This window comes from Hirundo rustica, chromosome 3, assembly GCF_015227805.2.
Source record: "Hirundo rustica isolate bHirRus1 chromosome 3, bHirRus1.pri.v3, whole genome shotgun sequence".
In the NCBI taxonomy this organism is placed as follows: Eukaryota; Metazoa; Chordata; class Aves; order Passeriformes; family Hirundinidae; genus Hirundo; species Hirundo rustica.
The window spans coordinates 22296907-22311290 of NC_053452.1; the positions used below are offsets into that span (position 1 = coordinate 22296907).

A 14384-nucleotide genomic window follows, 5' to 3' on the forward strand; every position below is an offset into this window, starting at 1 on the left:
ACGTGTAACCAGCAATTGGCATTCTTCATCTAATAGAGTCAGGTTAATGTTTAAACAAGCAGTGTGGGATTTACTGATGTCCCAGAAAATCCCTTTACTAAGGACACTCCAAATTATGGTAATGGACTTTAATTTGACCCCAAACCTGTAGGTTTTGGTGACATTTTACTGACATATATCCATTTTATAGGGATCACTATTCTTTGGGGTATTGTTTCAAAGAAAAAATATCCTGTAGCAATGAAACCAACATTTGATTCTTTGTGACAGTCAGATTTTAACACATTTCAAAGGACTTTTCCATTCAGTTGAAAAGTTATGTTTGTGGTTCTATAAATGCATTAAATTATTTGTTTAAAATCAAAACATATGTTTGAAATGATAAAAAAAAATAAAATATCTTAATTTTTACCGAAAACAGATAGAGCATATGAACCATGCACACATTTTGCTGTTTACACTCTCCAGCACTAGAGGTTTGTCAGCCCTGTGGCCTCCCATTTGAACACAGCCCTACACAGACAACACCCTTCTAGAGCACAGCCTTACATAGACAACACATTCCTAGAGCACAGCCCTACATGGAAAACACATTTCCAGAGCACAGTTTCCTGCCTGCTAGAAGCAGACTTCAAAATAGACTTTTGCCATTGTCACTTGTTTGTAAATTCATTTACTAAGCCAGAACTGAAGATGTGACTCCATGTTACCCTAGTTTTTCTGAGTTTCTTTATTAGCCTTTTGATTTTCATAAATGGAGTCAGATCTTTTAGTTACTGTAGAATATTAGAGCAGTTTTCTACCTTTCCCACAGAAGTAATATAAACAAATCCTTTGTTTTTCATTCCCTGTCCTTTGTTTGCATATTTCTAACCTGAAAACAATTGTAACTGACAATTCGTCTGGCCACTGAGGCTGAGGGGTAGAAACCCCAAAAAGCCAATCTTCTGCTAGACCCACAAATGTATAAAAAGTAAAAAAATAAACAAAGGGGGCTCTTCTTCTCTCGGCTCTCAGCTGTGAGCTGAGATCGGAAGGACCTCTGCCTTGCGGAATCTCTTGTCTGCGTGTGACTGCTTTGTGTGTCTCAGTGACAACTCCACACTTAAAACAAGAAAGCTTCCTGGAATTGGGACTTTGTAGCCCCTGTCCACAAAATGTGAGGTCATCTGCTACACAAGGATTATTCTTTCAGGAACATAAAGAAACTCTGCAGTCTTAGCATTAATTCAATGAAAAAAGAGGTACTCCATGTACCTTGGTATTTATTATGTATGCTAAGTAGTGGTAAAAATGTCTTCCTTTTAACTTTAACTTTAGTTAAAGCACTTTAGACATTGTGGAGCAAAGACTGATGTTCTTTTTCTTTTTAAAACCATATTGGGGGGAGGGTGGTTCCAACTTATTTTAACTTGAAATTTCCAAAATTTGATGCTTCAAGCTTACTAGTTGGCAATTTAATTTTTTTTTTCTCTTTCATGCATCCTGAGGGGTTTTTTTATTTCATATTTTTTCTGAAGTAAATGTAGTCATAAAAATGGATTTTTGAAACATTATTGACTGGCAAAGGGATTTTGCTTTTATGCCTAAGAACAGCCTGTTTTTATTCTCAGCCCAGATTCTGGCAGGATGTGTGTCAAAGCATATTTTAGACTGCAATTATTAAAACCTCTTTCAATGTTATATAACATAGAACACATAAATCTTTCTTAAAAGAAAAAAAAAAAAAAAACAAAAAAACATTGATTACTTAGATTGCAGTGTCCCTGCAATGCAATGAATTTATTTCAAGAATTAAAATACAGTCTTCCTGTAGGAATGCTGCTTTCACTAAAGCTTAATTTAAAAAAAAATAAAAAATAAAAAAACCCACATTACTCTTAATGATGTTCTGTAAATTATCAGTCTTTTAGGGAGAAAAAAAAAAAAAAAAAAAAAAAAGGTTAAAGTAAAAATCCAGAGCTTTTTCTGCCACAATTTTCTCTTATTTTACTGAAATGGGGTTGCTTTACTTTAATCACAGAAAGGATACAGGAGTCAACATTTGCAGAGTTGTACAAAGGTCAGTTTGGTGTAGTTTGACAGAGGCGAGAGTTTAAAAGCTATCTGCAGAAAGCTCTGTCTCTATTTTGACAGATTAGTTGGCCTAGATAAGTACTCAGTTTTTCTCTCTTTTTCCCCTGACCATACAGACTAAGCACTAAATGTCACAGCCTTGTCACTGCTGGCTCTGGGCCACTCACCTTGTGGAAAGAACCAGAAATAAGTGTGTTTTGGGTCAAACCTTCTGACTGTTATGGCAAGAAAGATGTAATGGGAGGAGGGGGGGTCCCATGGAGGTGGAGTAGCCACTGTTATGAGACCCTTGCTCATCATGAGACCCTTGCTCAGTCCACCCCCCTCAACTTACTTCCTGGAGGAGGGCTCTAAGGGCTGGCTTTGTACAGGTGAATAAAATGCATGAATTATCTAGTTTCCATACGAGGTATGCAAAATAAAGGGGATTGGGCCCCCTCTCCCTTTCAGTCCTGCTTTGCAACCCCAGCTCTGGACCATCCACATGGCAGGATCAAGGTCGGTTCTAAGGACTGCTGATACTCTTTGTTCTTTCTCCCTTTCTGTCTTTATTTCTCTCCTCCTTTGCTCTGCCTGGGCTACACATAGCTGTCATATTCTACCCCACGCTCCATACTGAAGTTTGTTGTGGGAGTGAGGAGACTGTGGCAGTGTGTTGTGGCTTGTGAGCCAACACCTTCGAGAAGGTTGCTGTGGGAGTTGATTGCTTATTGAAGGGTACTGTACAAAATCCAAGGGCTTGTGGAAGTTTACCGTAGAATTTAAGAACCAGTGAGCCAGCGCCTTTTGTGTCTAAACAGTGGGCTGGGTGCAGGAGTTACGGCAACTGCACAGCAAAGTACAAGAGCTCCCAGACATGTGGTCCAGTGTCTTTGTTCAGCCCGATGAGAATTTATAGGGAACATCACAGCCACTGCTGATGTGTTGGGACACTTTGTTCCCATGACCAGAACCTCTTGTTTTGACACTGTATCCTCATACACCTGCAGGGCAGCTCTTTGTCTATCACAGTTACAGTCATTTACAGAGAACAGAGCATCTACTTACTCCCCTCAGTCCAGGTCATGCCATTTCAAACAATAAACACTGACCAAATAAAACCAAACTCCTTCTCCTTCCAAAGCACTGGACCTAAAGCTGAACACTAAAGGAAGACTCGTGTCCTGCACTTGTTACCACTGATTTTGATTTAGGGGAGTGCTAATGCAGGAATGCTTCTGGAGGCCAAAATTCACAGGCAATTTTTACTCAGTACTTATTCTGAAAAATCACACTGGATAATTTTGCCCAAATATTTTGGATTGTTTATATTAACAGAAAATAGATTCTCCCCAAACTTTATGGGTTTTATTAGTCAACATGAGCAGGCAGAACAGTTAGGAAAGAAATTCTTAGTTCCTGACCTAAACTCCTGGAGTTGTGAAAGAGGAATTGAAAAAAACCACAGCAAAGTTGTAGTGGTGTGAGATTTGTTTTGGTTTTATTGTATGTGCTGTAAATTTATGGTTCCTTCTATGTACCCCTGTTTGTTCCCCCTAATGGTCTTTCCCTGTTTTTCTCCCCTCCAACAGTGATATGTCAATCCCCCACTCCTCCCTCCTCTGGGGTCTGCCTGTCATCTCAGGGCCTTCCCTTGGAGCTAGAAAGTTCTTCCAAGGGCATCGAGTGATAGGTCAGATCCAGAGGGGGTCTGTCTTTATCATTTATGTTTGGTTTATGAAAATATCATTCATCAGTGTGACCCCCTCCCTGGTGATCCCTGATTTGCTCACCCCCTGCCTCTTCTCCTGGTTCCACCCCCCCAAAAAAGCTGCTGGCAAGCAGCCTGGGGGGCTCTGCTGGGCAGTTACCTGGAGGTCAGGAGGTCCCACGCCAGGGCTCCAATAAACTCTTGTGACCCGCTCAGCAGAGTCCGCCTTTCTATCTCCACCGTCGTTGCTTTGCACCACCTGTACCTACTGCTGAGGTCGTGTGGGAGCCAAGACCCCGCAGGATCGGATTAGCTGGCACGGTCAGATGTCCATACCTTTCCAAGCCGCGGTACCTGAGCTAGCCCGGGCGTGCGTGGAGACCATGCTTAAGGCACCGCAACACAAAGTTGTGCTGCGGAAACCTGGAGTATGGTATATTACATTGCACTGTGAACATGCATTTTATCTTTAGAAGGAAACACTGCAGGAATAAAAATATTCCTCTCCCAGCTCACTCTGACCTCCCTTTACAAACACAGGCTCCCTTTGAGTAACTCCAAAAAAAAAAAAAAAAAAACAAAACAAAACAAAACAAAAAAAAAAAAAAAAACCACCACCAAAAAAAGACCATAGATGGACAATTCTATGCATTTACTGTAAAGTTTCATGTAGCAAGTATTGTCTCAAAACTTGAAACTGCTTAAAAGTGATCATTACTACTTTGAATCATGTACTTTTTTTTCCTCTCCACCAGTGAAAAATAAAGAAGGATATAATAAATAAAACAGTGGAAGGAAGCCAAAAAGGTATTTGTCTTCATGTTATTTTGCGGCTTACCACATTATACTGAAGATTTCAGCATTATACCGTGTTGAATGGTATGTCAATTTGCCTGCCAGCACAGAGTGGTTCCTTTCTCTTCCAAAAGTGGATATAGGAAGTAAATCCTCTCTTTTAATTGCAGATTAGTTTAGATGGGAAGTGGTTGTACAAACAAGAAAGTTAAACTATCATCTATTTTATCTATGTCAATCAATCATATTAAAATAAAAGTATGAAAAGTCTGCTTAATCTCAACATGATGCTTCTCAAATTCTCAAACATGCTTTGTCAGTAGTGCAGATTTTTTGACTTCATACTTGACAGGTATTGGGAATTAATTTCCGTATGGTTTTTTCTCAATCTTTTCCAAACCCTGACACTTTATCTTCTTCTAGACAGTTTTCAGCTTTCCCCTGTTCCCACACTTGGTATACGTCCAAATTCAAGATCTTGACCAAGTGGAATTCTCATCAAGGCCCAGAAGAAACATAAAACACACATACTAAGCATACATAAATTTAAATAATCTTTGAAAACTAAGTCCTTACAGCTGCAGTGGGCTGACAAGTGCTTGGCTGTATTAATTGATGTAGCTCCTTAATTAATCCAGAAAACTAGAAATGTTAAAGACCAATGAAACAGAGGCTACAGGAATAAAACAGCATTCATTTGGCTGGAGCATGATCTAAGAGGCTCTGAAAATTATTTGCAAGGTGAACAGTTAGAATGACTGCCAGTTCTGAGACACCCCTTTTCTCCTCCTCTTTCCAGCATAATACCTATTTCTGAAACATCTAGAAATACTAGAAATAGGTTTTTTCCTTCTGTTCTCCTAAAAGACTTTCACCTCAGCTTCTCCAGCATCCTCAGAGAAAGATGCTGAGTTGCAGTTTTTGCTATTAGACTGTTTATGATTTTTGCTTATTTCTGTTCTTACTTCACCTTTCTCATTTTAGATTATGTCTTTTCTGGAAACAACTGTCATGCAAATACTAAAATAGCATCAATAACCCTAAGGATGTCCATATTAAATGTTCATTACAGACAACCTCCAAATCCCATCTGATCTTGTTGACTTGTTCGCATTATGTTTTGTTTTTCGTATTTATAGGGTTTTATAGTATTTACCCCCACATCCCTCCCATATAGTGCAGCAACTTTCTTTTGAGATCTGTTCCAATGTACCCTTCAGATTTAGTGCTACAGCTAAGATACAGAAAAGGCCTATTTTCTATTAATCCAAGCTCCTATATGACACTTTCATTTCAGAGAAGACAGAGTTTCTAGATCCTTCCCTTTACTTTTGAAAAGTACTTTTTGGCTTTGAACATTAAGTTGGTGCAATTTCTCCCAATAAGCAGCAAATAACTGAATTTATATTCACACATTCGATAAAATGCAGATTGCATAATGTAGCATGATGGCTCTATTCCATTAAGCATCATTACTAGGTTGGAAATTACTCACACAGTATGTTTTTCTCTTTAGTACTACATCATTCTAAATTATGGCTGCACTGTAGGTTACTCAATGTAGTAAATAATCTAAACACAATTCCTGCCTGGCACCCTACTAACAGTGAGTAACTCTTTCTTCTCCAGGTGGTCCTGGGGCCTTACTTGAATTCTAGCTGAATAATTTCGTTAAACCTGCCTAAGGTCTCCCTTAGACTTTGCAAATGTATTCTTCATTTGTCATGATTTTATGGTGGTGCCTCAAGTAATGGAACAGCTACACTTGGATGCTACAGCAATCTTGATACCTCAGTATAACTTACTTCAGCTGTTTTCCATTTTTATAATCACAGGAAAAAAACTGATAATGGGATAATAACCTGATAGAAAACAACTTGGTGATGGTGTTTGTTTTCAGTACTTAAAAATGAATGATTGATTGCATCAGCTTCCTAAAGAAGTAAAACTGCTCGTTCTTCAGCTTTAATGCTCATGATTGACAGGTTATCTAAAACCATTGACATTGCTTGAGAAAGCAGTGTTAAACTAAATCTAGAGAAAGGTATATAATCACTGATAACTCAGAGATAGCAGAGAAGGAAAGGAAGTAAACCAAGGAGCAATCACCAGCAGGTTGGGACTTTTAAATCTGTAACTCCAGACTGAACATCCACCTCTGTGGTACACACCTTAAAGCAGTAAAAGTAGTCTAAGGTTACGGTTCTATTATTTCGTGGAGAAGTGGTCTTTCAGTTAAGAGGGTTAAGTATTTTGGAAGACATCACTTCAGCGTGATTAAACATCTAAAAGAGAGACAAATTCTAGTTCACTTTCAGAAATATTGAACAGCAGGCAGTGATTCAAAAGTGACACAAAACTCTGCAATCAGCAGAACTGCAGCAGAGAATAGACTTCTGTTTCATGGCACTAAAGGTTCCGCTGTGAAGGTACTAAGTTGTTTATGGCCAATCCAAGACAATTTGCCCCTAAAGATTGTGTTTACCCTTATGCTCTGTGAGGACTGGAAACAAAGCAGCAGAAGAAAATTCCTGCTTACAAACAAAAAACACATATATAACACTGAAAGGAAGCAGATATTTTCTAAATTTTTTTGGGGGGAAGAAAAAGGCACAAAAACCTCACAAAAGCAAGAGAAATATTTTGAACCCAGCTCCTTCTTCCATGAGTTCTAAGTTCAGAGATGAGTAGGTTCACATCTAATTCAGAAACCTACAGTACAAATTCCTGTCCCTTGTCTGATAGAAACCTGCAGACAGGTTTTTCTGTTTCATGTGGTCTAAGCACTGAAACATTCATTTTTTGACTGAGATTGCAGTCCAAACTTACATACCTGCTGATAATTCCCAAATAAAAACACAAGGACTTCCAATATCTGAGTGCTATAGTAACTATTCACATTAAAGTGTTTAAGTGAAAGCATTGTTATAAGTGTCATTGTTTTTTAAATTAAAATCACTCTGTTCATCGGTTTCTTAATTTCCAAGCTCCAAATTTATCATCACATTTCTACATGAAAACAAATATGCTCAATATATAAGTGATATTTGTGATCAGGGCAAAGTTAAGGATATCTCCAGCTTCCCAAATAAGCATTCTCAGTAATAACATACTGGATAACTGTTCTTATTTTCCTAAATACCATGCAGATATAGCAGATGTTCAATATACACATGGGAGTTGTGTTGAAACAGACCTTCCTAAAAAATTGCCATTTCAAAAGAAAGCCATTAACTAAAATAAGACATCCTTATTTAGAATGGATATATATGTCATTCAGGCATTTTCTACAATTTAATTCTTAATCAATAATTTAATTCTGCATTCTAGTTCACCATCTCAAGTAATGGAGACTGATTAAAACCTGTAAAGCATAACTAAAGAAAGTATTTGTCTTTAGTAGCAGTACTTACAGTAAAAATTATGTCTTGCTTGTGGGTTCCTCATTTGGTGATGCAATTTTCAGAAGTCACCATGCTTTTGTTCTAAGGTAAAGCATTTTCTTTATTGCTCTCTTTAAGAAGTTTGCTAAACCAGTCATCTCGTCATAACATATTCTCTTCTGAAGCACGGCTATTTTCTTTCTCAGTATTTCCTGTCCAAAATACTAAATGTACAAATAAAAGTAAAGTGGTAAGTTACTAATGATGACATATGACATTTATACAATGTTGTAAATTTTCATAGTGCTTTACAGAGGGCTGCTGATACAACATGTTAGGAAGTGCTTAAAAACCTGGACCAAAATTATTTGAGTCTCTTAAAAGATTGAATAATTGTAGCTGAAATGTTCCAGAGGGTTTAAAAGAACATACCTCCTTTTATTTAGTAAATGAGAGCTAACATTCCCAATAATTTCTCCTTTCTTAAGTATCATTCACACAAACCATGTGCAGCATGCAGTCTAATTGCTGCTGAAAGGCCCCCAGGATGTCAGGTGTGCCTCCAAGTAGAAAATTTATTTCTATAATTTCTATTGTTTAAAGAAGGAAGATGTGCATTACTACAATTCCTTTTGTTATTTATAAATTTCCTAAGGAGCAGTCACAAAATAGGCTAGTAAGCATTTTTTCTCAAGTGTATCAATAGTTATTGATCAGGACACTGATGAGGAGTTAGTAGTTTTAAGGAGGAAATAACAATCTTTAGAATTTGGTTTTCTTTTTTGTAATTTTTTTCAAATTTAATTGTGTTCCCCATCCCTTCTTCTTCCCCATGTGCTGCAATATTATGGATATGTCATATACACATTTTGGAAAAGGACCCTGATTCATGGAGGTCCCTACCTTCAGTTGTCCACAGACTCGCCAAGTTCAGATGTCGTTAATTAGAGGCATATTGCTTATATTCTCATTGAATTCCTTAAAAGAAAATAATGTGATGCAATTATTCCATATTCCAGAAAATCATATCACAGAACAATCTCACACAGAAAATCTAGTCTGTTAGCCACAATATTTGTGAAAATAAAATTGCCACTACTGTCACGTAACAAAGTAGACAAAGAATAGCATTTTAAGAAATGTGGTAATATGACTGTCATAATCTTATTCTTAAGTTTCTGACACATCATTTTAAATATTTGAAGATATCATGAGGGATTAAGAAATGAATGTAACCATCTCTCTCTCTCTCTTAAATATTCTGTATAATCCATTGGTAAATATATGCATGCACAAACAAAGAAATATCTTCATCAGCAAAAGGAAGTCTAGCTTGATCTCTGGGATTTTAAAATGTATCCAAACAATTATGGACATTTCATTTTCAAGCCACTATTTAATATCCCAAGCCTTTTTTAGCCAAAAGACAAACTCAAAACTGATACAATCAGAAAAAAGGGCACGTGTTCTGAAGGCTGTGTCACAGAGAACTCATGCCCACTCCTATTCAGTTAAAAATGAACTTTTGCTCATTCATTTCACAGGAAGCTAATCTGGACCCAGACTCCAGAAACAGAACCATGAGGGATAGAATTAAAACATAGTGCTCATGTACAGTCATATTATGTAATTTTTTAAGATTTTCATAGGACTTCTCAATAGGGAGAAGTGCCATATGTGAGTCCCTGTGACATATAATGAAGTATCCCTTCAATACTTTCACACACCTAAATTTCACAACTGTCCACAAGAAGCTCTAATATTTTGCTTAAAGCCCTAAAGTCAGGCAAACATTGTAGACCACCAGGGGTTTTTAATTTTTTCTTTGATTGTTAGTCTTTTTCTTGCAGTTAAAAGTTGGAAGTAAGAGTTGTAGTTGACAAAGACCAAATAAAACAGGAACACAGTAGTATTTTTTATTGACTTTGAATCTTTATTCTTACCAGGAGGTATGGCGGAGATGGACATGCAAATTAAAGGAAAATCTGTCTTGCAGCAAGACTTATCTGTGTGTTGTTACTAATCACTAGGGTAAGTTCTTTAAATTGGAGAATGTTTTCTATCTTTGTGCATTTACAGTACAGGGCCCCAGGTACTCTGTAAGTAACTCAGTTGTTCTGATAGGCACTGCTCCTCTACTCCCATTTAATCTGAAGTAATAAAGATCTTTTGATCCATCCTTCTGTCTCTCTGTGAAAATAAATCTGCACATGCTACCACCTAAGAACCAACAAAAATCAATACCACAGAAAACCAAACCCCAGGAATTTTGGGCAAAAAACAAATATGAAGTTCTTGGAACTACAAGAATCACCAAAGGTGGTCAACGCAAGCCTGAAAGCATAAATGATCATGAGAGATTTTCCATATAGCATGTATTTCTGCTCTAATTCTGTTTTGGTTGCTTGGATCTTTTTTCTACGGGCAAGATCATTTGTCTGGCGTGCATCTTTATGAAAATGCTTTCAGATGATTGATTCTCTTTACTGAATCCATTTTTGATCATTTGGTTATTAGAGAAGCACACAAATTGCCTGGTCTCATTTCTGTTAAATTGTGTAACTCATTTCTGTAAGCGACTGCCACAACTCCCTGTAAATCTTGTGTGTCTGCACTTGGGTACTGACAATAATTAGGAAAGTATGAATTGAGTTCACTGCATATGAGACAGTTAATGAAAATCTTCATGTGTGAATCCAGAGTAGAGTTAGACTCTTGAATAAGAAACTGATTGACAAGTTTTCTTGGAATTCCTAAGGAAATGGGATCTATGCTGGGTTTTCCACTAAGAATTAGGTCAGAGGAAATTATCTTTTCTTTGATAAAATAATGCAAATCTCATTTGTAGTCTAAGACTATGCAGCCATAACTCTGATATCAAGTCTCTTCATGATCTTCAATTTTAGTAATTTTCATTTTCTAGAAACTGAAAAAAAAGTTGAAGCTAGTAATATATAGTAATAGATTTTATATTAATTTCAATCCTGTCCTTACTGTCTGTTTCCTCCCTTTCTTTTCCACACTCTTTTTTCTCCAATCCTGTCACCAAAAATATTTTTTTCAGAATCTCTTTATTCTCTACTGTTGAATACACTCAGATGATCCAGAAGATTTTCACCTCAGACAGAGAAAATCAGGTTTAAAAAAACCCCAGAAATTTGTTCCATAAGTTTATCTGCTTTATGAAAAAGTTTGGGCTTTTTACTGTGTTTGTTCTCTATTTTTGTCCATTTATCTATATATATTTTTTTTTCCTGTGCTGATTGCAATTTGCAGCTGTGAATATATTCCCCCAAAAGTCCAATTTATGCATTTCAGTAGAGTTAAGAATATTCTTAACCCCTCAAAATAGCTTTCTCTCTTTTTCCATTAAAAACTCCATGAATGAATTCCAAGTTTCTCATGGTGGACTTTCAGCACATGAAAATACAGTCAGTTTGTAGTGGTGTGCCACAACCACACACAATGCATACACATGGCAATCTAAGCTTTGGAGCACAGCAGCCAAATACACCTAACCTTGGAATTGACCCCAGAACCATTTTACCTAATGTACCAGAGAAGATTTTACTGTGCTATATCAGCTAATAGAAGACAGAAAGCATTCAAATTTCTGCCTTCTACCATGAGGTATAAACCTGTTGACATATTGTAACAAATAAAACCAATTACTCAAATTGCCTCTCTCTGAAGAGCGTAATAAAAGACTTCACTGCTGACAAAGTTCAGCGAAGTTCAGATGCTTTCCTCACAACCAAGGCATGGAAAGCTACCAAAAAAAAGATAGAGGAAACACCTCAATGTCCCACAAGACAATTAACACCAGCCAGTTACTAAAAATACTAGGCTAAAGACACCCACTTACTTAGTCATCTGGAGTAACTGGCATCAATGCCTAGTATCTGAGAAAATGGGTCAGTTCCAAACACAGCCCAGGTTCGAAGCCAGTGCAGAGACTCCTGAACTCCTGAACACACAGGAAAGTTGCTCCCTCAAAGGAGGAGTCCTTGTCAAGGGGATAAAAACCCAATAATCAGACCTCAATATCTTCCTAAACCTCAACATCTTCCTCTCTCTCTCCTGCACCTCAAGTTATGCCCTTTTCCTCTTGACTAAAACCAGCTGAGTTTCAGGAACGGCAGGTGTTGATTTTAACCAAACTGCGTAACTCACATGCTGCCTCACAGCAAACCTGCTTTTAGTGAGCTGTTGTTTGTTACCTCTTAGCTTCCAGCTATTACTGCTCTTGTCAGCCCCAATGCCTGAAAATTGTCCCACAGGTAGGCTGTAAACCTGCTAACCCTCAAAATGGGCAAGTTTAGCATTTCAGCAAGCAAGATCTAAATGAGCGTAGGTAAATAAAGCAGGAGTGCACTCTTTTACTGAATCTGTGACTGTCTTCAATGAAATGACAAATGTTTTCCTTATTTAAATAAAGACATCAGCTGTATTGCCCTGTGAAGAAACAGCTTTCCTTAAAGTGTATTGTTTTATATATTTATACCAGATATACTATTTATAGGGATAAACTGCACCACTAAAAGAGTGGCATTATTATGTCATGAATAAAATATTCAAAGCAAGTATTTTTCTTATCAAATCCTATGAAATTGTTTTAATTCCTTTAGAAATCAGTGACAAAGAGCACTTTGGAAAAATCCCACATACAATTCTTAAGATGTAGAAATGTAAACTATTTTTCTAAATAAAAACATGTCTCTCAAAGACATACAGATCCTAAATAACCAATCTTCTATATACAGGTATATAATATATATAATATATATAATTATAATTATAATTATAATTATAATTATAATTATATATATATATATATATATATATATATATATACACACACACACACATAATGCTTCTCTATTCAATCTCATTTTACGGAGGCAATACTGACTGCATTCTACTGTAGAAATACAAATCCTTGGGCAAAATAAGGTACCTTAACTCTGCCAGAATTGGAAAATTAGGTGTAAAACTGTTGCATAATTCTTCAGTTCCTCAATAACATTGCAATTACAAAAAAGTCATCAATGCCTGTAAGATTCTGGTCTACTTGTACTGTTAGAAGCTGTGTTTGAACCTATACACCTTCAACAGCACCACAGGTAAAACTGTAGAATCAGCACATTTGATTTCAGGTATAATTAAAGTATTTGCAATTCTGACTTTGTTTTCATCTAGGAAATAAGAAACAGATCCACAGGAACCAAATTGTGAATTTTAAATGCAAAATCATATTTTTAAAGGCATAGACATCTATATGCACCTGTTGGCACTAAAAGTATTATTAAGCAATAGGAACATTTTTTTGTGTTTTCATATTACATATTACACAGGCACAAAACCACAGCTGCAGTGAAAGTAAAAGATGATGAACCCAAAGCTGAAGAGAAAATTCATTTCACTGAGTGTGACAAGAATTCAAAAGATCTAAATGAATAGAAGCATTTATGTGACTATTTTTATGTAGAAGAATATTAAGAATCATATACTTGTAATGAAGGGTACAAAATAAATTAATATATTGTATCAATTCTCAATAATATTTTTCTCTCTTAATTTAATATTTCCTGATATTTATGATTATAAATCATATGGAAAGTGTAAGAAAGCCACAAGACTAAGGACGGACATGGAAAAATAGCACAAGAATGAATATGAGGAAATAGCACTAGACTGCAATACCAGAAAGACGCAATAGCAAAATGAGTTTTAAAAGCAATGATTGATAGGGGGAAAAAAAAAAAAAAAAAGGCAACCGAGAGGAGGTTCAATTAATACTTCAAAATCTAGTGGAAAACAAAAGAAAGTACAGACTCATTACTTCACAAGGGAAAAAGGAAACAATAGATGACTCAGAAGGTTGAAGCTTAGTGAAATCAGGAAGACTATCAATTAACATCATCCTACTCACCTTATTAAGATGGAGTCTCCCCAAGCATAAGACACTCCATGTCCCCGTGGAAAAATCTATGTAACACTGAGGTAAGTTATTGGCAGTCACCAGGTTGCTGTTAAATGAATATTTATGCTGTGGCCATTAAAGTCTGTGAAGGAAAAATGAACTACTATGGCCATTTTACACAGAAGAGCGAGGCATGAGAATGTATTTGGCTTTTAGGGGAAAGGATAGGAGTAAGACAACTTGTGTTTCTAAGAAAAGCACTCTCATCTTGAATGATATTGCATCAGCCTTAGACATGGCCTCTTAACCAACAGCTAGAGGAAGGAATGAGTGTTCATGAAAAGGCTGGCTATTTGGAGGAGAGAATGGAGAACGAAAAGGGAAAAATTTGGGTAACCAACAATCCAATTCTGTCCTGTTTCGATCTGGCACAGCTTTCAGCTTTTTATTGCATTCATTTTTCCTTGTATCATCCTCCCCCAAAGAAGAGAGAAACACCTTTCCTTAAGCAGATGAT

The 14384-nt window shown here is 36.6% G+C and overlaps 1 protein-coding gene across 1 annotated transcript in view; it reads right to left on the bottom strand.

The window, feature by feature from the left end:
• The window catches only part of KCNK2 (potassium two pore domain channel subfamily K member 2), a 109483-nt gene extending 97570 nt beyond the window's left edge, over positions 1-11913 (bottom strand). The window contains exons 1-3 of the mRNA XM_040059791.2: positions 11810-11913; positions 8848-8922; positions 7975-8168 (exon numbers count right to left, since the gene is read on the bottom strand). Coding sequence (XP_039915725.1) covers positions 7975-8008 — 34 coding nt within the window. The 5' untranslated portion in view covers positions 8009-8168; positions 8848-8922; positions 11810-11913. The remainder of the gene's footprint in view (positions 1-7974; positions 8169-8847; positions 8923-11809) is intronic.
• Positions 11914-14384: the final 2471 nt, after the last annotated feature.